The sequence below is a fragment of the Thyridium curvatum genome (genome assembly GCF_004353045.1).
Source record: "Thyridium curvatum strain D216 chromosome Unknown NODE_6_length_784332_cov_80.453264, whole genome shotgun sequence".
NCBI lineage: Eukaryota > Fungi > Ascomycota > Sordariomycetes > Thyridiales > Thyridiaceae > Thyridium > Thyridium curvatum.
In genome coordinates this window covers 416,945-440,730 of record NW_022156761.1, presented here as the reverse complement: position 1 = coordinate 440,730, position 23,786 = coordinate 416,945, and the positions used below count along the sequence as shown (strand labels likewise).

At 55.5% G+C, this 23,786-nt stretch overlaps 7 protein-coding genes across 7 annotated transcripts; 2 read left to right on the top strand and 5 right to left on the bottom strand.

Moving 5' to 3' along the window:
- Positions 1-1,437: 1,437 nt before the first annotated feature.
- Positions 1,438-5,209, bottom strand: E0L32_001612 (uncharacterized protein; the record flags this gene model as incomplete). Its single annotated transcript, XM_031135710.1, has 2 exons — positions 1,438-4,450; positions 5,034-5,209. 2 exons carry the CDS (start codon positions 5,207-5,209, stop codon positions 1,438-1,440), a joined length of 3,189 nt encoding a protein of 1,062 aa, XP_030990863.1.
- Positions 5,210-8,480: 3,271 nt separating this feature from the next.
- On the bottom strand, positions 8,481-9,254 carry E0L32_001611 (uncharacterized protein; the record flags this gene model as incomplete). The annotated part of the gene is made up of 1 exon (XM_031135709.1): positions 8,481-9,254. One exon carries the CDS (start codon positions 9,252-9,254, stop codon positions 8,481-8,483), a length of 774 nt encoding a protein of 257 aa, XP_030990862.1.
- A 2,643-nt stretch (positions 9,255-11,897) lies between these two features.
- Positions 11,898-12,833, top strand: E0L32_001610 (uncharacterized protein; the record flags this gene model as incomplete). Its single annotated transcript, XM_031135708.1, has 2 exons — positions 11,898-12,536; positions 12,624-12,833. The coding sequence occupies 2 exons, from the start codon at positions 11,898-11,900 to the stop codon at positions 12,831-12,833; spliced, it is 849 nt and encodes a 282-aa protein (XP_030990861.1).
- Positions 12,834-13,185: 352 nt separating this feature from the next.
- Positions 13,186-15,820, bottom strand: E0L32_001609 (uncharacterized protein; the record flags this gene model as incomplete). Its single annotated transcript, XM_031135707.1, has 3 exons — positions 13,186-15,245; positions 15,315-15,731; positions 15,787-15,820. 3 exons carry the CDS (start codon positions 15,818-15,820, stop codon positions 13,186-13,188), a joined length of 2,511 nt encoding a protein of 836 aa, XP_030990860.1.
- Positions 15,821-18,896: 3,076 nt separating this feature from the next.
- Positions 18,897-19,673, top strand: E0L32_001608 (uncharacterized protein; the record flags this gene model as incomplete). The annotated part of the gene is made up of 3 exons (XM_031135706.1): positions 18,897-19,128; positions 19,184-19,305; positions 19,548-19,673. 3 exons carry the CDS (start codon positions 18,897-18,899, stop codon positions 19,671-19,673), a joined length of 480 nt encoding a protein of 159 aa, XP_030990859.1.
- A 522-nt stretch (positions 19,674-20,195) lies between these two features.
- E0L32_001607 (uncharacterized protein) lies at positions 20,196-21,132 on the bottom strand (the record flags this gene model as incomplete). Its single annotated transcript, XM_031135705.1, has 2 exons — positions 20,196-20,385; positions 20,474-21,132. The coding sequence occupies 2 exons, from the start codon at positions 21,130-21,132 to the stop codon at positions 20,196-20,198; spliced, it is 849 nt and encodes a 282-aa protein (XP_030990858.1).
- A 630-nt stretch (positions 21,133-21,762) lies between these two features.
- On the bottom strand, positions 21,763-22,200 carry E0L32_001606 (uncharacterized protein; the record flags this gene model as incomplete). Its single annotated transcript, XM_031135704.1, has 1 exon — positions 21,763-22,200. The coding sequence occupies one exon, from the start codon at positions 22,198-22,200 to the stop codon at positions 21,763-21,765; it is 438 nt and encodes a 145-aa protein (XP_030990857.1).
- Positions 22,201-23,786: the final 1,586 nt, after the last annotated feature.

The window sequence follows — 23,786 nt, the reverse complement described above, 5'->3', positions numbered from 1 at the left end:
TTGGCTAGGTAAGTGGATGAGAAAGGACACAAGACGACTCAGTATGTAAACAAGATCTAGAAATTGGCGTCACCACCCCCTTAGCTATCTCTATTCGATTGGCGGTCTTGTGATGGCTTGCTCTCGTGCTACTTGCGTTCTCACCTACGTCATCCGTATTGGAGGCTTTCGTGGCGGAGGTCTCCGTGCCTGATGGCTTTAATGTTGGTCGTTTGTCGGACACTTTTGCGTCTGGAACCAGACCTCTGGTGGTAACTTCTATGATGTGTCTGTAGCTTCCTTTCAAGGATCTGAGCAATCAAGAAAGTATCCTTGACGCAAGTGGCAGATGATATTGAAACTGAAGAACCTATTCAGACTTGAAAGCCCATAGGGTCATATCTTAGATGAGAATTGATACTCCAACTGTAAAATCTCATAGACCTAAACTTCAAGCGGTCGCTAAGATTCTTCAACGTATACAGGATTGAAAACACCAAGGCCATCTTCTGAGACGTGGCCACGGTTCTGAGATTGTTGAGTTCGTCCGGAATGGAATGTCCTTGACTTGCAAAGAGGACGCGCTGCTTTCGCGCGTGGTAAACTGTCGCTTGCTTTTTTTTTTTTTTTTTTTTGTGAAGAGCAATGTTGCGAACACATCGATGATACGCCCTCACTGTTAACAGGATCATCATGACGATGGGTTGATGAGGTTATTGTTCCTGGAATTAGCCATGTGAGTGAGTATATTCCCACTATTGACTCAAAGACCACGACTTGCTCCCATTGATAATTCAAAGACAGAATTGATCAACTTTGAGGATCGTTCGAGAAATTGCCGGTCAAGTTGTACCGTTTATCCCTTTTGTCACAACTTGATCCTCATTTCTCCTTCTAATGCCCTGCTGCAGTAGAAGGTTCCTCAGTAACTTGATCACTTGCGATGAAACGATAATAAAACCCGTCCAGGGTTCGCGAGTAATGACCGCCAGCGTCGCGAAATCTTCATCTTAGCACGAGCAGGAGAAGAGAAAAAAAGCTTGTTGTGAATCTTGATCAATTTTATTCTATTCTAGGCAATAGAACAGGTTATCCCTCTCCAGTGTTGCCGTAACGAACCAAGTCTCCCCTGCTTCCCAACCCAACCCGAGGGTCTCCAGTCCTCGAAAAGGGGAGAAAGATGACAGAGAGAAGGAATCTAGGTCTATCTAACAGGCGACTAAGAGTCGAACATGCTCTGATCATAGTCATGAAAAAAGCGACAAGCAGAAATTAGGACAGAAACAAAAGAAAAGAAAAAGAACCCAGGATGCAGAAAATGCCCAGAACCGTAACACCAGACCGCAACTTTTCATGACCGGGCCCAATTATTCATTGAACGTGAAGAAGGACAAAGAAAAAGAGGATAATGCACGCCAAAAAGGCAAGGTGGGGTGAGCACACCAAAGCGGCCATCGCTTAGATGTCGTCCTCATCAGAGAAAACCTCCTCACCACGCTTGCGACGGGCCATGCGCTCCTTCTTCTTCTTGCGGGCCTCGGACGAGGTCAGCTTGGCCTTCTTCTTTGTGTTGACAATCTTGTTGCCCATAGCATCGAACTTCTCCTCCTCATCGTCGTCACCGGCCTTGAGGCGGGGACCAGAGCCCTGGCCCTGGACCCAGTTGTGACCGGAAGGGGTCATCTTACCGTCAAGGACGGCCCAGACCTCCTCAGTCAGATCCTTGGTGAACTCGGCAGAGTGAGAGATGATGATCACACCACCCTCGAACTTCTTCAGGGCCTTGGACAGGGCACCGAGGGAGTCACGGTCGAGATAGTTGGTAGGCTCGTCAAGAACGATCAAGTGAGGTCGCTGCCACGAGCAGGCGGCGAGAACGACCTTGACACGCTGACCACCGGACAGACCGCGCATGCGCGAGTGGGAAACCAGCTCGGCATCGAGACCGAAGTTGGCGCAGTGGGCCTCGATCTCCTTGCGGACCAGAGGGCGGAACTGGCCAGAGGCGAGGGCCTCCTTCATATCGACCTCGGCAACCATCTTCTGGTGAGAAGCCAGAAGCTCGGAACGGGGTAGCCAGGCGTTGTCGGCAGTCATCATGGGGACCCAGCGCTCGTTCTTCATGCCAATGTTCTCGCCCAGAGCGAACGAGCACTCGTACTCGTAGCTGTTCTTGAACTTCCTGCGGGAGTGGATGCCAATGACGCGGCGCAGGCTACCCTCGACCTTGAAAGCCTTGTCCATAGCCTTCTCATCATCCTCAGTGATGATCTTGTTGGCACGGTCCATGGTCTCACGATCCTCACCAGACTGGAAACGCCACTGAATGTACTCAGAGGGGGTCTTGTCGAGGTGGTTATCGATGTGAGCAAAGGCGTGCTGCTTGATGTAGGCGATACGGATGTTCTCGTGCTGGTAGATCTCACCACCGGTGGGGATGAGCTCACCAGTGAGGACGTTGACGAGGGTGGACTTGCCGGCACCGTTGGGGCCGATGACGGCAATACGCGAGCTGAGGGAGCACTGGAAGGTGATGTCGGTGATCTGGGGCTTGGGGGTGTTGGGGTACTGGAACTGCATGTTGGTAGCACGCAGAATGGCCTTGGCCTTGGTCTTGACACCCTCAAGGAAACCGGGCTCGGGGAAAGAGAACTCGATCTCGGAGGCACCGAGCTCGTAGTAGGACTTGGCCGAGGGAACACGGCGGACAAACTCCTTCAGGTTACCACGGTAGCGCTTGAGCTTGAAGCGCTCGTAGTGGATGATGTGCTGGCAGACGTTGTCGAGGAAGCCCGAGTCGTGGGAGACGATGATGGAGGTGCAAGGGGAGCTGATGAGGTAGTCCTCGAGCCACTTGACGTTCTTCACGTCCAAATGGTTGGTAGGCTCGTCGAGCAGCAGAATATCGGGAGCCTCGAAGACGGCACGGCACAGAGCCAGCTTCATCTTCCAACCACCGGAAAGGGCAGTGATGAGACCCGAAATCATGCTGTCGCTGAAGCCGAACTCGTTGAGCTGCTTCTCGACAGCCTCGCGAGTGACGTCGACCTTGGCCTCGGCAAGCTTCTTCATGGTCCAGTCAATGGTGGTCATCTCAGTATCGGCAGAGTCGAGGTCGTGCTCCACGAAGACGGTCTTGACCTCGGACTGCTTGGGGAAACCCTCGACCTGCTCGTTGTTGATGGCACGCATGAGGGTGGACTTGCCGGAACCGTTGGGGCCGCACAGACCGTAACGCTGGCCGCGCTTGAGGCGGAGGGTGGTGTTGTTGAGCAGGATCTTGGCACCGTAGGCAAGGTTGAAGGTGCAGTTGCACAGGTCCTCACCCTCCTCCTCATCAGGCTCAAGCTCCTCCTCCTCGGCAAGGCCGGGGGAAGCCTTCTTGCGGAGGGCCTCGACGATGGGCTCGGCAGCCTCGGCGCCAACAAGAACGGTGACGAAGGGCTTCAGGTTGGTGACCCAGCTGAGGGGCTCAGTCTCCTTCTCGTCAATGAGTTGACCAGCGATGGCAGCAATGTACTCGACGACAGGGGTGAACTTGGCGGCAGGGGCATTCTTGGCAGTCAGAATGTCCGAGAAGTGCTTGGCGACGACGGCAATGTCGCCGTCGTTGCGAGCCTCGGGGATGACGCCGTCCTTGACGTTACCGACGCGGGCGAGGGTGTCGAGAGCCTGCTTGGTCTTCTCACGAGCCTCGGGGTCGGCCAGGTTGTCGTAGTTCTTCTGGAGACCGGGCATCATCTTGGGCAAGAAAGGAGCGACAATGTTGGGGTCGTCGACGAGCTTGCACATGTTGTCGACAATGACAGCGGCCTTACGCTTGATGGCAGTCTCGCGCTCAGCAAGACCACGGTCAAGCAGGGGAACCATGAGAGCGAGGGTAGGCTCGTGGACATCGGTAACGAAAGTGGTGGCACCGAGCAAGTGAACAGTCTCCGGGACGTTCTCGGGCTTGGCGATACACTTGATGACCTCGGGAATGAACTTCTCGATATCCTTGTTGACGATCAGGGAGCACAGGGTCTCCATGGTCTTGTAGGCACGGTCCTTGACCTCCTTCTTGGTGTCCCACATGGCCTCGGAGACGACGGGGATCAAGTCAGGGACACGGAAGGCAACCTGAGCAGGGGCAGTGCGGACGATGGTGTCGATGAAGTCAAGGACAGTCATCTTCTCGGGCCACTTCTGGGCATTGCGCAGAGAGTCGACCAGGGCGGGGAGAGTGGCCTTGACAGCGTTGGGGTTGATGGCCTCGGCAATGGCCAGGGCAGCAGCGATGGCGGCATTCTTGACAGCAGTGATCTTGTCGCCAGCACCGGCCAGAACGCTAGGCAGCAGAACGACGAGGAAGGGCTCGACGTGAGAGGAGACCTCGGAGTGCTGGGCAATGGCCTGGATGGCGCTCAGGGCCTTCTCGCGGGCAGCAGCATCCTTCTTGTTGCCGAGCTGCTTCTTGAGAGCCTCAATGGTCCTGGGAAGGTCGCATGTGTTAGCTTGTGAAACTGGGCGATTCTGGGGCGGGAATCCCCTCAATTGGAAATGAATAAAAGCTCGGTGGTGATGTGTATTGATTGAGATACGTCCGCCAAATAATCATACGCAAGGGAAAAAAAAGAAAAGAAAAGAAAAAAAACAAGGCCCGGATTGCCGGTACGAATGCTGCGGCCAAGACCGTTTGCTTCTGCTTTTTTTTTTTTTTTTGGGCTGCCAATGGAAATAGGCAAAGTGTGAAACCGCCATGCTGATTTTTTGACGGCGGGATGCGCGATCTGCGAGGGGTCGAGAAAGAATCTCGGTCCCTGCAGTTATGCAACCGTCGACACCGCCAGAAAAAAAATTCTGTGCGGGCGGCAGAAATGCGGTGTATTGGAAATAGCGAGGGGCAGTGCGGGACACCCTGGCTGGCGGGTTCATCCAGTGTGGGGGCAGTGTAAAACAGGCGGTAGCAAGCAGTTGCGGGAATGGTAGGGAAGGATTTGGAGGGGCGAAACGTGAAGCGATAGGCGGGCGAATTTTTTTTTGTTTGGGTGCTTGGGGTGTGGCATGGAACTTACTTGGTGGGAACATCGAGGTCCTCGATGTCGCCGTTGATGAAGCCAGCAAGGGCTGAGGAAGCCTCCTTGACGGCGTCGGCCTCCTTGGAGATGGTGAGACGCTGCATGAGGTCGTCCAGGACCTTGACGGACTTGGCGTTCTCAGAGGCAGTCTTTGCGTCCATGGCGGCAGGCATTATTGTAATTTTTGTTTTTGGTGGTGGGGGTATCTGAAAAAGATCGAGGGAGGATAGTCGGAAACTTGTCGGGATCTATGCAAGATGATAGAGATCTAAAAACCGGTCGAAGAGACGTGTCAAAGTCTATCGAGTGTCGGTGGTGATTTTGCCTTGTCTATTGAGGGAGGGTATCGAAAAACCGTATCGCGACAAAAAGACGGCAGGCCCGCAGAACAAAGAGGTCGATGGAGGGTCGAACTCGGAGATTCTGCTCTAGGTGGCTCTGTCAGAGAGGGTTTCAACTCAGCTGGAGAGAGACTGAGAAGAAGTGATGTTCTGTATCCTTGCGAAGAAGGAACAAGAAGAGAGAATGGGAAATGGAGAGAGAGAGAAGAGATGAGAGGTGTAGGAGGGAGGAAGACGAGAAGGCAGAGTAAATGGAGCAGGGCGATATTTAAGAAAGCGCAGGCAGGCAGGCAGGGAGGGGAGATAGTAAAGTTGGGTAGGTACCAGCAAGCGGCCAGTAGTTGGTGCTGAGGCGAGCGGCGGCGGCGAAGAGTGTTGGGGTGGGAGGACTACTTTTTTTTTTCTCTCTTCGAAGCATCTCAAAAAACTTTTTAGTGGGGCCTGGGATGGGTTTTGGAGGGGAACCTGGGCGGCTTCGAGAATAACCCCTCGGTTGATTGGCCCACTCACCCTCCCCTTCCGACTCATGGCGCTGAGATTCCCTGCTTATCTCCTTTATCGCGGCATTGCGCTAGTCTTTTTTCGGCTCGCCAGGAGGGCGGTGAGCCGGAATTTCATGCAAAAATTTTCAGACAAAGCTGTCCTGGACGTTGCCCCTCGGTTTCCACTAGGTGGGGGGTCCTCTGCGTTCAATGTTCAAGGGTTTACTCCGTTTGCCCACACTCGGCCACTCTGGTGCCAGTTATCTCGCGGCCGTACAAGTATGAAAAGAAGAGGATGTCTGGCATTCGGTTCAGCCTCTACTGACTAGGTATCTTTCTTGGGTGGAGCAGCTGTGTCTGGTGCAAAGGCATCAAGTCAAGACTTCGAGGAGAACCAAGTTTCTGTCTACGGCACGCCTGACCCTTCAGCGCTCCTACCCCTGGCCTGAATCCTTGGTTGCAAGGTGACAGCGGAGTTTGCGCAATTATCCATGGATGGCTCTTCGACGGGTCGAAATATTCGAATGCTTGGTTCGACGATTGGATCTAACTATCGGTTAGGTACATTACATGGCCATGTCCATGTTCGGTTTCCTCATGGTTCCGTCAGGACATCACTAGAGCATGTTATCATGATAAGTACCTACATCTAGGTAACCATGAATAATCGATATCGGGAGGCCACCTCCTCAGTTTCTGGGGAACCTAGGCGGATCGCAGCCCTGGAGGGCTTGAGCCAGGGGACGTTAGCGGGGGGGGGGGGAGGGGGGGGGGGAGGGTGGGGGACAAGCGCTACCGCCCCTGGAACAGGCCCTGCAAAATTCGCTAATCAACGGGAATACTAGGTAGGGGGAGAAGGACATGTGAACGGACAGATAAGACTTCCAAGGTTGGTCCTCCTTGCGTACTGGTCAGCACGGGGTGTGAGACAGGCAGTGTCAATCTGCGACTCTGTCCTGTCAGCAGCGTTTGCGAGCCAATCTGTGTGATACACCCCTTTATCTCGGTCCAGGCTGCATCCAGAGCGACAAGCCCTGAGCATTGCCACGTTGTATCACAGCCTACAGGCCGAGACTCATTCTCCGTCAGGTTACCAGTCTGGTCGATACTCTTCTCTTCTCCAGGTTCATTACAGCCCATTACCCGCTCCAAGCGACTTTATCACCTCGGTGATCGTCTGGTCTGTCGATGTTCCGGACCACTAGGAGCGGCCCTAGTCGCCACGGGCACCCCGATCTTGACACCGGCTGATAGATAGGCCAGGCACGCAGTACATGACACCTACCTTTTGTAACTAACACGGGTAGCAGTGAGTGCTCCGAGAAAACTCAGCCTAGGCTCCGTATGGAACTCAGTTAGTGGTGGACCTTTCTGGTTTCCCCAACAATCGGAAATGGAAAAAAGTTCCATATGTGCCAAATCCAAATCCGGCAGAATGAGCGGCGGCTTGGTCCCTGACCTCGGGGCGCCTGAGGATCCTGCTATTTTCAGGGTCCCATCTCTCTCAGACCTTGCCATCATCTCACATGCTTGCTGCGGGCGGCTGCCCACCATCCGCTTCTATTCGTATTGCCTTGCATGCAGCAAGTGCATATGTAATTCGACAAACATAATCTCAGTCAGCCTCCTGGCTTATCGTACCCTCCCCTCTCACCCCTGTCCATGTCTGAACACCCCTACAACCTTTTCACCACCTTCGTTGTGATCGGGGCTAGGAAGAAGGGCAAGAAAAGGGAATCTGGGGTGAATCGTTATCCCCCACGGAAACAGGATAACGAAATCGTGGGGATCTAACTACGCCGGCATGCGCGCTGCGCTCAAACATGCCCAAGCCCGTGGCTGACCGCCTCCTCGAATGTACCGCTCTGCTTGGTGGCAGAATCCTTTTTTTTTTTCTGCGCCTTTGGGGTAGGTACCTTTTTTTGATCGACCCACCCCACCTGGGCCTTGCCACCACCAATGCTTCTTCCACCGCCAGGAATGGCGAAGCTTAACCTTTGTTCCCCCCTCAAAATTCCCATCCTAATCATGTGACGTCACACGTGCGCGGAACATATGGTTCTGGGATGCTTCTAGAAGCTCAAACTTGACCAGGTCGCGAATTGAGAGGGACGATCAAGGCAGTCCGGAGGTGAGTGGACCTGGTTTCCGTGCCGGTTCACTTGTCTGGCCTTGTCTGGCCGCATTTACTACCTAGGTACCGAGGGCTTGAGGAGCCCACTCGGATCATACGAAGAAGCGCGAGCTGTCTGCGAAATGTTCTGCCAGATTTCTGATTTCAATGTTGATTGAGGCTATCAAATACATATCACTTGAACGAGAGTCATCGAGTGTACCTAGGTACACGTCCAGCCAGCCAGCCAGCCAGCCAGATCACATCAAGCACACGCCGAAAAGCACAAGCGCCACGAGAGATGACATGAGCTCCACACCCCAAGGCATGAGACCTGCTCCCGAGTTCGTGGTGGACGAGGAGGTCGGAGAGGACGTGGAAGCACCCGACGAAGAAGTTGTTGCAGATGAGGATGATGATGAGCCACCCGACGACCCAGTGCTCCCCGAACTCGCTGTGGAAATAAATCTGTCAGCTTTCGGCATTTGCATCAAGGGAAACCCCTCTGTTACTCACGATGGGAGTTGCAGTAATTCACAAGCGTGGTATTGCTCTTCAGCGCATCGAGCCTGGCGGCAGCACTGCTGGCCTCCGCCTGTCCCTTGTGCGTCTTGTCCGCGCCGGCCCCGCCACGAGTCGACGTGGCGTTCTGAGCCTTATCAACCTCCTTCTGCAGCTTCTCCAGCTCCAAACACCGCGCGTGGTCCCGCCTCGCCGCGCAGAACTGGGTCAGCGTCGCATTACTCGACAGCCTGGACAGCTTGCTCGCGTCGGCGGTAGCCTCGGCCTTGACCGCCGAGATCCTGGCCGCGTCTCCGTGGAACTTGTGGTCCAGGAGAGTCGCGTTGGCCGCCAGCTTCTCAAGCCGCTCGTAGTAGTGCATGCGCACGCACCGCTCGACCATGTCCTCGTGGGCGAAGAACTGCTGGCATGACGCCACGAGGGTCGAGTTGCCCTTGAGGTCGTTGAGCGTCGGGGCCGCTTTGGATGCCTCGGCCTTGATGGCGGCCGCTTTGGTGGCGTCGCCGTGGGTCGTGCGGTTGAGGCGGGTCGCATTGTTGGCTATGTTGATGAGCCGGGTGAGTTCCCTGATCTCTATGCACTTGAGGATGGTCGGTTCGCTGCTGGCATTGGGATGGGGGCCGGTTCTCGTCTTATTGTGACGATCAGAGCCCCTGGTTACGTCGAAGGAGTCGTCCGAGTCTACTTGGCGGTCGTCAAAGGTGTCCTGGGCGAGGACCGTGCCGACTACGGCGAGGGCAAGGAGGCGGAAGAGTCTCATGCTGGCAGGTGTTTAAAGTGCAGAGAGACTTCTCGACCCTGGTGATGCTGGAACAATGTCAGGAAATGGCCTTGTCGTGCTTTTCCACAGACTTTCCTCTTTGCTCTCTTGTAAGTCGGGAGCCCGGGAGGTTGCGAACATTCTTGTCATCCTTCCGCGAAGGCGGCCTCGTTAAGTAAGTACTGGGCTGGCCCGGCATTACGCCTCCGGCTCCCTTGACTTGCTCGTCACCCCGGCCGCGTCAGCTACCGACCTCTTAGCGCGGCGAGGTTGAATCGGGAGGACGGGTTGACTCGTCGCCACCAATCAGAGCCGTGTCGACCCCAAGTGGGGGCTGCCTATGTTAACGTCGGTGGCTCAGAGGCAGACGTAACAAAGATTGTGAATTGATACTAGCATTAAGAGAGCAGATCTGGCGTAGGGCTGGTGTGGCAATGTGATCACGAGTTGCGTGCGCGTCCAGGTCCGCAGACTAATTCCCCTATTTGTTGGCGGACAGCAGGTGGCTTGGTGTCGCTTGGTCTAGCTTTGTCCTAGAAACAAGCTAGTCGCCATGAGCACTATTCTAAGAGGATATATCTCTTCCAATAGCCACGTACTTGCAGGGCCTGGACCTTGCTTAGTTGGATTCGTGGTCCTGCCGGCTACGGCGATGAGGCAGAATTGAATTGTGTAATGATGGGCAATGTGGCTAGATGTGATTCCCATTTTCATGTTCTATAGCCTCAACTCGTAAGGTTGGAATGACTCTGTGGCGAATGGACTTTTACAGAGCACTGTTAGTCTCTGTCCTGGTAAAGATGTTTGATAAACTGCGCTTCCCGGAAAACTTCCTGTCGCTCGTCGGCTGAATTTTGGAGCCACTCTAGGAAAAACAGCCATATACCAACAGGGCTCAGGAGTGGTGTAAATACTCATAAATACCCCCTCTATGTACTCAACACAACCTACAGTGACAAGCCCGAGACGCAAGGATCTCTCATGCTTGTCGAAATACCAGGGTTCTGTAGCCCTCATTCTACTGCAATGTTGAAACTAGGTGTTGATCTCTCTCGGTACCAGACGTGACCGAATGTTATATGGACGCCATACGGACGGACCTGTCTGGTATTGATTTCAAAAGGGCTTGTGAGTGGGTTGAAACACCTAGTCAAAAGCCCGTGGACTCGCGGGCAGATGTCTTCTTAATAGAATTGTTTTGAATCGCGTCAGGTGTGATCTATACCAGGTATGGTGATGCCCCCAGATCCAGATGGATGAAGTGAATTCCCAAGGTATCGATGACACAGGACATAATTATTACTCAGTGCTAAAATATCTCCAGGGATTCAAAAGCTATTGCAGTCGTTCTAGAATCGCAGTGGGACATGCAGGCTCCACTCAGTTCGACCAAGAGCTTCAGCCTTTGAAGGCTGCACCGAATAGTTAATGGGTCGTGAAGCATACTTGATAGCTCGACCCCTTCGTCGCGGTATTACCAAACAAGGTGACAGTGAGGTTTATCAGTTAAGAGATGGTCAACTGGAGAGATAACTGGTTCTCAGTAGTCTTCGTCTCAAGCAGTGCCGAGCAAAGGGTTAGTGACAGTCAGGGGAGGGCTGTGGTCTGGTGAGTGGAGGGGGAGCCTCAAGTTTGGGCATTCCAAGGGCTCTCACACGATAAAGGACCTTGTGATGAGACCCTTTTGCAATTCCCTTTTATTTTACTTTTGATTTCTTCAGTATCATTATTGATTACTATGCAAAATGCTGGGCAAGTTTTCATCCGTCTTAAAGCACAATCTGGCACTAGACAGATGCATCCATGGATGTGCAAAGCGTCGACCTTATTATGTATGAGTAGGTAGGAAGGATTCAAGCCTGGGGGCTTCGATCAACGATTTTTTTCTTCTTTCCTTCCCAGCTAGAACATTGAACTCGTCTATTGCATCGGCAATGGAGCCTCCCCGGATCCGGAGCCGCGTCATCGGCAGTGGTAGCACTACTTGTAATGCCGAGACCGTGGTGGTGCCGGATGCCAAAAATAGCCCAGAGGGCCCGGAACTCTCCATCAATGTCTGGAGACTCAGCCACCGCCACGCCACACCAGGAAGAAACAAGAAACAGCGGAGGGTGTGCCCGTTTCCCGCCAAGCCCGCCTTTCAGGTACGTGGCCGGCAATCCATTCTTGCTGATCTCCACTGGTTGGGCCGCCCAAAAACCCCAGCCCAGGGATCCGACCACGCCCACAAATGCCCACCAGCCCGCCCACTACGGGCTCGTGCGACAGGGGTGGTTGGCCTGCAAGTTACGCAACCTCAGCATTCCTGGGGTGATGTTCAGGGGACCAGCCCACCTCTTTGTTCCTTGTTTTATGCCTCTCTCCTCAGCCCTCCACGGCCTTCGTAATGCCTTTCATGCTTTGAGCGCCTGATCTTTCTTTGCTCTCGACAGAAATCCATCTTGAAACCTGCCCTTGTGACTTCTAGCTTGAATCGCTTCCTGACAATTGCTCCTCGCTGAAGCAACAAGAGGCACACGACCGTACGAGTGAGTTCACGACACGAACACAAGGCGGCAAATCCATTCTCCCCCTTCGCCTTGAGCGCGACGGCGCACACGAGTTACCTTCAATACAGACACATCGCGACAAAACAAAACAGTAATGGCGCCTGTCGCTCGCCCGCCCTCGCACCCGCGAGCCCTCATCCGCTCAACCCTCCTCCACTCGGCCCGCTCCGCAGCCCTCGCGGCGGCGGCGCCCGTCCTCGCCCGCCGGGGCTTGACCGTCACGCACACCCAGACCGTCACCCTGGGCGTCATCGTCGCCTACGTCGCCGCCATCGCCATCCTCTGGAACATCCCCTACGTGCGCAACGTGCTCTGGCCCTTCAAGATGCTCGTCATCGCCTTCCACGAGTTCTCGCACGCCTTTGCCGCCGTGCTGACGGGCGGCAAGGTCGTCTCCATCACGCTCGACCCCAACGAGGGCGGCGCCACGCAGATGAAGGGCGGCAAGTCCGCCATCACCCTGCCCGCGGGGTACCTCGGCAGCTCGCTCATCGGCGCGCTGCTGACCTTCTGCGGGTTCGACATCGTCGCCTCCAAGGTCGCTAGCATCGCCCTCGGCGTCGCCTTCCTGCTGACGCTGTGGTGGGGCAAGAAGGACTGGCTGACCATCCTGACGGTGCTGCTGGCCGTCGGCCTGCTCGTGGGGTGCTGGTTCATCGCCCACGCCGAGCCGCTGCGCTTCGTGGTCCTGTTCATCGGCGTCATGTCTTCGCTGTACAGCGTGTGGGATATAGTAAGTTGCCCCAAAATCCCAATCCTCCCGGTACCAAGCCTGGTTGAGCGAAGGAGTGCATGCTGATTCATGTTCGCGACAATGCAGTGCGACGATCTCATCTTCCGCAAGGTCAACTCGTCTGACGCCAGCGTCTTCGCCAAACGCTACGGCGGCTCCTCCCAGTGCTGGGGCGTCATCTGGTCCATCATCTCGCTCATCTTCATGATTGGCGGCATCCTGGCCGGCATCGCGGCCTTCCCGCGGTCTTTTGAGGAGCAGGAGAAGGACTCGCAGGGCTTCATCCCGACAAGGTGAACAAACACCACACCACGTTGAGCAGCGGAAGGAGACATGTTACCACTGGTATTGCTTGCTTTCGGCGTTTGGATGCACATCCTGCTTGTGCAGGGGGCTTTATCAAAGGACACAGGGGGGGCACATCTTTTCTCCGCCGGTCAAGGATGATGAACTGGACACCAAGACCTCTAGACGAGGGTCGAAAGAGTGCGCCTAATGATTTCATATGATACCATAGAGATAGTGGTCCCGTAATGATCATAACTTATGAAGTGTTTTTAATATATACCCAGAATGGTAGCAGTGCTACTTGTTGTACCCTCCCCCCCTCCCCACCTCAGTGCCCTTCGACGAAGCAGTGAACGCCCGTTCAAGGAATAGCAACTTGCTCGTGCCTAGCCAAGAAGTTCTGCGCCTCCTCCACAGTAACCTCGCGCTTCCTCAGCAGAGTGCTCTTGTCCTCCCGCTTGACCTCCCGGACAGGCACCGGCACGAACCTCCTGGCCACTTCGGCCGCTCTCTGCTCCGACCTCTTTGCGTCGCGCTTGATCCCGCCGTGCGCGCACTTGGCCCCCTTGAACGCCGCGTTGGCCGCCGCCTTCCACACCTCGCGCACGTCGCCCACCATCGCCTCGGTCCAGTAGAGCCGGCAGTCGGCCTCCTCGTAGACATACTGCGCGGGCAGGCCGTCCTGGACGTTGCCCCGCAGGATCTGATCGCGCACGTTGACCGCCGCCGCCGTGGACCGGTTCACGGGCAGGTCCGAGTAGCGCGACAAGGCGGCGCGCTGGGCGTCGGTCGTGGCACGCTTGTGCGCGTCGTCGACGTAGCGTTTGATGTCGGCCCACTGCAGCACCTGCGAGCCCTTGATGCCGCCGACGCCCTGGATGCCGCCCGCCTTGGGCCGCCCGCCCATGGCGATCGAGGGGACGCCGCCCTGCAGGCGGAGCATCTCGGCGGCCAGGGTGCAGGTCGAGGCGCAGAAGCCGTCGAGCAGCATGACGATGTTCTCGGGAGCAAAGGGGGCGGTGGCGTTGGCCAAGGAGCGGTAACCCGTAATGTCGATGCCGATGCCAAAGGTCGCATTCTTGGTGGTCAGCGGGTCCCAGAGATTCCAGCGCATGAGATCGGTGTAGGGCGTGTTCTTGAAAACGTGCGGATCGAACTTGTCCTCAAAGGAGGTAAAGGGCTGGTCGTTGATGTCGAGGTCGTACCGCCAATTGAACCACGATAGGTAGTCGTTGATGAGCTGCGAGTCGGAGCTCGTGTTGGGGTTGATGGAGGCGACTGCATCGGATACAACGCGAGAGATGGTCATGAAGCCGTCGTTCTCCTTCCAGCGCGAGTAGCCGTCCTGCACTACATCGGGGAACAGCTGCCGGAAGAAGTCGTATCCTTGCAGGATATAGCCGCCACCATTGGCGGAGAAGTCGATAACGAGCTTCTTCTTGCCATCCTTGACAGCCTGAGCAAAGAACTTTTGCAGCACGGACTGGAACTCGACCGGTGAGTCGTTCTCGAATGCGAGCAGGGCAACAACAGCAACATCGTCGAGCCCATCGCCCTCCAGGTAGTAGCCAGAGACAATGCCGTCCTCGGTGCTGATGACTGCGGGCGGGTAGCCCACGACGTCGGCGGCCGCAGCGGCGCCAACTGGCGCGCCGATCCTGCCCGCGACGGTCGCTGATGCGGAAGGGCTGCAGAACTTTTGATACATGGACGCGCCGTCCGTGATGCCTGCAAGGGACGTCTTGACACGGGCGTAGTTTTCAAAGGTGGCCTCGGTGCCGTTGGCAAAGGTGAAGGTAGTGTTGGCACCCTGGTAGATGAATCGGATACGGCCACCGCCGCTGAAGTAGCCTTTGCCAGCACCGGCGGGCGGGAAAGCCTTCTCGAAAAACATGGTATTGTACGCAGCATCGGCGTCCTGGTTGAACGAGGCCGTGAATATGACGTCCTCGACATACTTGGCGGCGTCAATGCCGTTGATCTTAGTCACGGCAGAGGCCGTAGACGGAGAAGACAAGACATCCTCGTAGATCTTGATCACGGGCAGGGACGTGCCATCCTCGCTGACCGAGACGAGCGATCGCTGGCGGTTGAAGTCGAAGACCTTGGTCAGTAGGTCCGGATAGAAGACGTAATGGCCGTCGTGACCGGGTCCGAAGACAGTGGCGTATAGGTCGGCCTGGAAGGCGTACTCGCTGTCGTACTTGTCCCCCTCAAGCTTGGCCTTGACATCAGCTAGGGCCTTGAACAGGTCGTACGCCGGATAGAAGTAGTCGGAGGGAGGAGCAGCCTTGTAGGCGGCATCGCTCTGCCACTCGAGGTAGGGCTCCATGGCCTCAACCAGCTCGATGGCAGCCTGCTTGCCCAGAGGCACTGACTTGAGGCAGTCATTGGCGAGGGAAGCCGCAACAGTGGGGGTGGCTGAAGAGGAGGAGAGATGTCAGAGATGCTGGGTAATAGTGCACGAAAATGTTCTTGCTTTTCGCCTACCGCTGGGATTGGCCGCGACTTGGGCAGCCCACGAGCTGCTCACACTGGCGCAAGCTCCAGTAGGTTGACCAGTCGGCGGGGCCGAGGTCACCGAGGTCGTCGTCGTCGCGATGCACGAGCAGGCGCTCGAGATACGGGCCGACATCAGCGCATTCTGGTTGTCCTTGCAGCCGTTGAGGGCGAAAGTGGGAATAGCCGTCTGGGCAACGGCCGACACGGTAAAGGTAGCGCAGAACGCCCGAGCAGTCTCGAGACGGCCGGGGGTCTGTGTCGCCCGCAGAGCGCGGAGGCAATTATCCGCAGCACACTCGGCATAAGCCGAGGCGGCGAGCAGCGCCGGCACAGCGAGGACTTGTGCCTTCATGCTTTGGCTGTTTATCGTATCTTCTTGACCTTGTGGTGCGTCAAACGCGAGCTCTTTTCACGCAGGGACCGCCAGCAAACGAATGACAGGCAGGCGACAGCAGCGCACGACTCTTGAAGGGGTTGGCTCGCTTGGGAGGCATCGCGGCGAGAGCTCTGTTGGACACCCGTGGGGAGTAGCCAAGCATATATACGCAGCTGGTCCCTCCGCGGCGAGCTGCACGTCCCTTGGGCCATATGGCCGGGGGGTCCAACGGTGAAGGAGCCCGGGCGGGCCGAGAAGCAATGCATCCCTCGCTTTCTGGGCAGGGCTGTTGTGATGCCTCGCGGTGCAGGTACGGTGGGCGCTACTGACGCCAGGACCTGAGGACCCATATGTAGGAACAAGGTGAGCTGCCATATGAGGAGTAGCTTCGGAGGGCTACATGGCTAGCGTGCGTGGGTGGATGTGCGGCAATCCTCTCCCTGCATATCGCCGATGGCCTCAACCATGGGCTGGCTTTTGTGTCGCGCAGACTCAGCTGCAGCAGGACGCATCCGAGGACTCCATGCACCGGGCAGAGCAGAGCAGAGCAGCGCAGAGCAGAGCAGCGCAACCAGGACCAGAGGACGGAGGTCCACATCGCAAACTAACAGAAGGCCGGCCGGAGGGCAAGGATCTCGCAGCCTGGGAGGCGATGGTGGTTGGCCAGCCTTATCCAACACGCCCGAGCGTAATTTAGATCAGCTCAATGACCTTCTGAAACCGGCAGGTGAGTGGACATCAATGTGGTGACGGGTCGATGTTGGCGAACCGGGCCCTCGCTGGACGTGCTGCGGCGGCGGGAGCTCGAGATGCTGGGGGAAGGTCTGGTGTGTCCCTGGAACCTGGTTGCCAGCGAGATCAATGGATAACTAATTAACTACTCGGGACAAAGCACAGTGGTGTTATTGCTTGTTAATGCAACCTCACGGCTCGTGCGGCCCAGTGCCATCGCGGGCGCCACAGGAGCAGCAGCACAGGCGGCGCGCGCTGCGTCTCCTGGCTGCAAGGCTGTGCATGCCTCATTTCCCATGCTCCTGCCGTTGCCGTGTCGTCGCTCACACCGCTGGCTTCCGTGGGCATGGCCGATGCCGAGACGGGGTCAAGCCGTGAGAATCGACCTACCCGATCCTACTTGGCGTGTGTGTGTGTGTGTGTGTGTGTGTGTGTCTGGGATGATTGACTTTCGTGGTGGACCCGACCGTTTATTACGAGTACTTAGGTACCTACCCTCCTACCTACCTACCTAGTAGGTACCTCCGTACTTGTGTTTATCAGTTTGGGCTAGCGCCTGACGGCCCGTTAGCGAGCGGCTTTACAGGGGCCGTCCCTCCAGGATTCCCGCTGAGGGTGCCATTTCCCGTGGCCACGAGCACATTGATTTCCTTTTGGGTCCTGGCCGGCGGATCACCTGGGCAGTGCTTGTAGTTGCAGTGAGTGTGCCCTTTGCCCTGAGAGGCAGGTCTGATGGAGATAGTTAAAGTACTTTACCTTACCTACCTGACTCCATCCATACTTTTCCACCCAACTAAGGTAGGTAATCTACAGAGTGATACGATCTGGTGAACTATGTGGATATCTGGTTGGGGGCGGAGACGGAGACAGAGACAGAGACAGACCGAGACAGGCAAGCTATGGTGACAAGACATGTGCTACCGTCCTTTCATTCGCGATGCCCCGGCCCTCTGGCTTGGCCATGGAGCCCTGCATCTCGACACGCCTCCACCTGCGCCAAAAGCAAGCAGTGAAGCATCAAATTCACCAAACTGCCCGTTCTTATCCGCCAAGCCTTGCATTCTTTTTCTATTCCTTTTCTTTCTGTTTGCCCTGCATCCGGAGAAAAGAAATATTCATCCCTTCCTTTCGTTCTCGCATTTCACTCCCGCTTGGTACATAACTGCAGGTCTGGGTGACCTGGGCCGTTGGGTGTGGCCAGGTCTTGGGTTTGGATCTGCTGACCCAACACGCAACAGCACCAGCCGTTCGGAAGAGACGTTGAGTTGATGGTCCAGCACGACTTCTGCATGCGCCGTCCTAGGCCTATACCGAGAGTCATCTTCATCGCATGTATTCCCCGCCGGCTCGTTGAAAAGGACGGTGCAGCCAGACGCATTCCTCCGACACCGGTCTGAAGACCTTGATGCTTCGGCCGTCCAGCACCAGGACAGCAGCGTGATCGACCTCCCTTTCGGCCCTCACCGTCCGCACTCGCACAAGCCACTGCATCTGTCCAACAGAGGGCACGGCTTGAACGAACTGACCACTGTCCACTCGCATTGGCGTCCATCGCGAAGTGTCACAGGCGAGCTGGATCTGGTTCATGTGCAGCAACGCACACCAACCGGCAAACACGGCTTCGACTGTTCCAGTAAGCCGAGTCGATCAGAGCATTTGCACGTCCTCCTTTTTCTTGGGTCGACGAGAGTCTTACAAGCCACGCTAACATGACCTCATGTGCCTACGGAACCTTCCTTCAACCTTGCTTCTTCATCCACACGGCACAGGTCGAATGAAGGATCTCCAGCCATGCCTCCGGACTGATTAATGATCAACGCACGTAGACAGCGTCTCCATCCTGGGCTTACCGTCCCACCAGTGATGCTCTCCGACACCGACGGACACCCGGTCGGGGAACACACTACGTCAGTCTGGCGATTCCAAAGGAACAGCCCCGTCCACTTCGACGGCGGCGCACGTCTTCGTATCCAAAATTGGTGACTTGACAGGCTCCAGACCCTTCCTATTCCTGTAAGATGCAGTCGGTGAGAAGCGAGAGAATGTAATTAATGCATGCAAAGGCCCGATGACAAGCTGCCCCAGTGTGCACCACGTTTCGCTGCTGCTCGTGTGTGTGCCGACCTGAGTTCAAACTTCTTGCCATGTCGCACTACTGCACCGGTACGGAGCATCATCACGGGTCGTCTTCTTTTTTTGGGTCTTGGAGGCTTGAAGCTAGGCATGACGATACGAAACAGAGAAAGACGCGCATCACAGGGTCTACCAGAGGCAGAGAGTCGAAAGTGTATAATAAGATGGCCTAGGCCTTGATCGAGGGCTTGTTCTCGGAGCGGAAGACAGCACCGCAGTTTCCAGCCTCTCCCATTCGAGCAACATAAAGTTTCAAAAGAACATACTCTCCCTCGTTGTCATTGTTCCTAGAGAAGCATCACTTCGGCGCCCCTTGGAGAGTTCGCAAAATGCACTTCCCTCCCACCAGCGTCTCCGTCGCCCTCCTCTTCGCATCCTCGGCCCTCGCGGCAGCGGTCACCCGCAACGACCCTCATCAGGCCGACTTCCGCACCTTTGGCGTCGCGGGCTGCTCCGAGGACAACCAGGGCGTGTACACGCTGACCCAATCCAACGTGGGTACCTGCAAGCCCTTCACCGCGCCCATCGGGAGCATGTCTGTCACCAACAACCTCTGCAAACGTAAGAGCCTTCTCTCATATGACTGCCAACACCATGCCATCGAACCGCTCCACAGAATACAGGTCTAACCCGCGTGCCCGCTCAGTATACGTGTACGACGACGAAGCTTGCTCGGCGGGGGAGACGGAGCTCCCCGTCGGATCATGCCAGGACGGGGCTTGGCTGTCGTATAAGCTTGTGTGCTAGGTTCCATGTAGGATTATCATTTGGAGGAATTTAACTGAGGAGATCATAGCCCATATCAACGCACAGCTCGGAGGCAACAAGCGTGTCGTTTACAATAGAATGATGCATTAATTCTACCATCGAATCTGGTCATCTGTTTGGTCCTTGAGCTAGAAAGCATCCAGTCCATGCACACCCCCGTCCCGTCCAGTGACATCACCATTAGCCTATAGGTAATACTACACTACATCCAGTACATCCACAGCCGAAAGCCTCTCGACAAGTACATCCCACAAGCCATCGAATGGAGACGCCGTAGCAAGGTCCTACACACCCGTCATCTCGCCAAACCCTTCCACCCCAAGCGGACGCTCTTGTAGCTGGCTTCAACACCTTGCACATCATCGGCGGCTGCTTCCGGCTCCCAAGGAAAGGAAACTCCAGTTGTCCCGATCTGCAAGTGTCCTTTAACGCCCTCAAGCATGCACTCTGGTTCTCTCCATTCAACATCCTGACCCTGACTACAATTGCAGCCCAGATCCGTCGTGGAAATCAGAGATATACGAGATTAAAGCTGAGGATGAGGACCGACTCACATGCCGTGTGGGCCGGGGGGTCATGCGGCACGGCATCCCGGGTGCAGGAGGCTATTTCGACAACCGTGAGCGCTTGGCCTAAAATGGGATATAGACCAATGAAAAAGTCATTATTCATTGATAGATAAATCTGATGCCAACAACCAGAACCTGAATGTGCTATGCTTCTACCCCGGTGGGAGGCAGGTCTCGATAACCCGAATCCCAGAACGCCGTGGCTCCTTTTCTTTCTTTGATAAACCCTGCTCAAAGTGACCATTCGATGCATCCGTCGTTCAGAAAACGGGGACGGCAGTGTGTATCTATCTACTCCTGCCGCTGCTTCTTCTCCACCCGGCCCTCTCCATCTGGGTCCGACTTGGGAACGTCGGGCAACTCGCTCGCCACAGTCTTGGCCTCGGCCGCCTCCTCATCAGCATCCGTGGGGTCGGCACTGTCGGGGTTTTGGAGGGGGCCGGTCTTTGCACCGCCTTCAGGGACGGGAGGAAGATAGACTCTGCACATTGAGGCAGGTCAGTTCAGTATTCAATACTGCTAGGCATATGAACAAAAAGGAGGGGGGACAGGAGGTGGAAGATACATACGGGAGGTACTTGTGGTAGGCATCCAGGTCCTTCTTCTCAAAGACCACAAACACCACCAGGTCCAGGTTTGTGCCCATATCGCTCTCGAGGAAGCGCTTCACGGCCGTGATGGCCACCGGCGCAGCCTCCCTGCTGGGGTACCCGTAGACACCGGTGCTGATGGCGCTGAAGGCGATGCTGCGGCACGAGTTGTCAATCGCCAGCTCGAGGGCGGTGGCGTAGCAGCTCGTCAGGTCCTCCTCGCTCACGCCCGGGTCGATCACGTTGTAGACGGGCCCCACGGCGTGGATCACCTTCTTGCAAGGCAGGCGGTAGGCGTCGGTAATCTTGGCGCCGCCCGTGGCACAGCCGCCAAGAGTCTTGCACTCCTGGTAGAGCTGGGGCCCGGCGGCGCGGTGGATGGCGCCGTCGACGCCGCCGCCGCCGAGGAGAGAGGTGTTGGCGGCATTGACGATGGCGTCGACGGCGAGGGTGGTGATGTCGCCGCGGTAGAGCGAGATCTTGTCGTTGAGGGCCTTGGAGGGCTTGATCGGCTGCAAGGAGGGATAGGAGACGGTCGTCGGGGGTGGGCGGGCGGTCGAGGGAGGGGTCAGGTCGATCTGGTTCGCCTTGTAGAGGAGGGAGAGGGTGGGGAGGTCGGCGACGGTCTTGACGGTCATCCTGGCGACTTGGCGAAGGGACATGCGGCTTTTCTTGCCTTGCTTTGCGGTTTGAGGAAAGCTCCCGAGCGAGGGACCAGATCAGTCAGGCTGCCTGATGTGCTCGGGCGCCTTTGGTGGGGGTCGCGAGCGTCGGATTTGGTGTGTTTCAGAAATGCCTGTCGATGCTGAGAATCGAGTTCTCTAGTCTGCAGGAGCGACAAGAAAAGAAGGGAGCGAGTGTTGCAAGAATCTCATCTCACGATCACGGGATGATGTATGCAGCCAAAGGCATGCGTGCGTGCGTGCGGGAGAGGGAGAGAGAGAGAGCTTGGAGCTTCTGGAGGCTATGACGGAAGCGGGGGAGGAGCTGGAGCTCGAGCTCGAGCTGGAGCTGGCATTGAAGCCAACCAAGCCAAGAAATGGCTCCACCCACCCATTCATTGTGGAAGTACCTTATTGCAGTAAGTAATTACATGGTCTACTAGTACAAGTAAACGCAGCTGGTCCTCCTTTCCTCCAAGTTCTGATGATAATAATCACTGCCAGTGACTGTCCTGCACCAAATTCCATTCCTCCCATGGTTAATCCCCGTGTGACATATTTCCTCCTGTGATTCCCTCCCTCCCTCAAGACCACCTCAGCAAGCCTTCAGTCCTGTCCTGTTCCTGTCAAGAAATAGCCCTCCGGGATCTCCGTCTTTCCCACCAGGCCAAAAAGCTTCTCCAGCATTGACCTGAGCTTCTTCCGAATTCCCTCATTGCTGAAGTTCTTCAATGCCTCCTTTGAGACCGCAGCGAACTCGGACCGGATCGCCTCATGGATGGATGGCTCCAAGAACTCAAGGCAGTAGTCAAACTGTACGTTGTCCTTCCAGTACTCCTTCTCGGCCTTTCTCACAAGACTTTTCTTGCACCTCGGGCAGTAGTCCTCGACCATCCAGGTGTATTTCAGCTTGTACTTGGTCTCGCAGTCTTCTCCCATGATGGCCCTGCAGCAGAGTCGGCTCTTGGTTGGGATGGCGTGATTCTTGAATTGGTCGGTATGAGAGCACTTGTGGTACTTGACGTGCCGATAGTAGTAGCACATGGTGGCTGTTCCGTAAGTCTGTGAAGTTGATGGTGGGAAATTTAGCGATGACTGGCTGGGCTTGACTCTTTGCGGCGGGCGCAATCGTGGGTGTTTGGAGGAGGTAAAGAGAAGGTGAAGAGAAGGTGAAGAGAAGGTAAATGGTGACCGATGCTTCACTTTTTGATGACCGAGCGCTCTGATTGCACCCTCAGGTTAGGGGAAACCAGTGGGGGAAAACAAAACCAGCTTCACTATCTATCGCAAGTTAATCACCGCCTGAACTATCGAAATTCAGGCGCCCACTCTGTCACTTGCATCAGTGGCCCGGGCCTCCCAACTTTGGTGTGAATGGCTAGTAGCGTTACTCAATCCAGCCCTGTCCTTCAGTGGGCAGTGATTGTTGACGACTTGGTGATTTGAATTTCTGCTTGGCGAGACCATTTGATACTGAGGTTATTGTTGGCACTCCGGCACTCGGTGTGATCGCAGTCCGGCTGTTACTGGCAACGGATCGGGTTGAGGCAACGTGCGGCTGTGCAGCAGCCACACTGTGACTGGCCAGTATTAGTCTTACGACACCTGGATACGTAGTTACGTACCCAAAACACAGCCGAACCGACAGTTATGTATATATCACTTTCGTATCAGTTTCATTTTTGCAACAAGATAAGGACAATGAGTGCACTCTACAATCCCCACAGCTCCGAAATTCACAGTCAAAATAGCAGAGAGGCTTTGTTTGTTTGGTTTGTCTGTATCAAGTGTTGGTAGTGTATCGACTGGAAACTTTGGAACTAGAGATAGATACCTGCAGTTCAGCACATCAATCAGCATAGGTTCCATAAACACTATAAAGATAATAGTGCCCCCCATCACTACAAGTCACTCTGGTGTACCAAGCATGTATAGTTAGATGATAATGGTTGGAAGGCTGGAAATGAGCGTGATAGTGAAATTCACTGAAGGGCCTGGCCAAGGGAAGCACATCACCAAAGCCATCACTTCATTCGCACTTTGGAATCATCCATCTCCCAAACACTTGACCATCTTCCGACCCTCAGGCGACCACACTATTCAGCGCACAACATCATATTATCCTGCAGACTTCTGCACTGTGTGGTCAACCGTTACCTCCTGGTTGTCACTGCCGTGACTTTGTGCCTGCTCCAAGTAGTAGGAGGTATAGGGGACTTTGCTTATGGAGTTCCAAAGAACCTCAAATGCGTGCGTGGTCGGTCCTTTGTCTATAAAGGCACGAGATTCTAGGACTCGTGGCAGATATGTTGGGTTGATGAGCGCGGTCCTGGGGGCCCTTGGGAGACACATCAAGCCGCTGTGATACTTCTGTTTCGGACTGTTGTGAAATTACCCTTGCGGGAGGTGGTGAGGCTTGGTCAAGTGGGAATCACACTCTGCCTTAGCGCCATTTGCTAAGTTGACAACGGTGATCAACCTGGTCAACTAGGCATTGACTGGCTGTGGCTGGCTGATTATGTGGCGTGCATCCTGATGCAACCCTGATTGGTATTTTCTCACCTTAGAAGCTGGAAACAGCCAATCGGCTGCTCCGCTGAATATGCATGCACATTCTATGCAGGCGACCT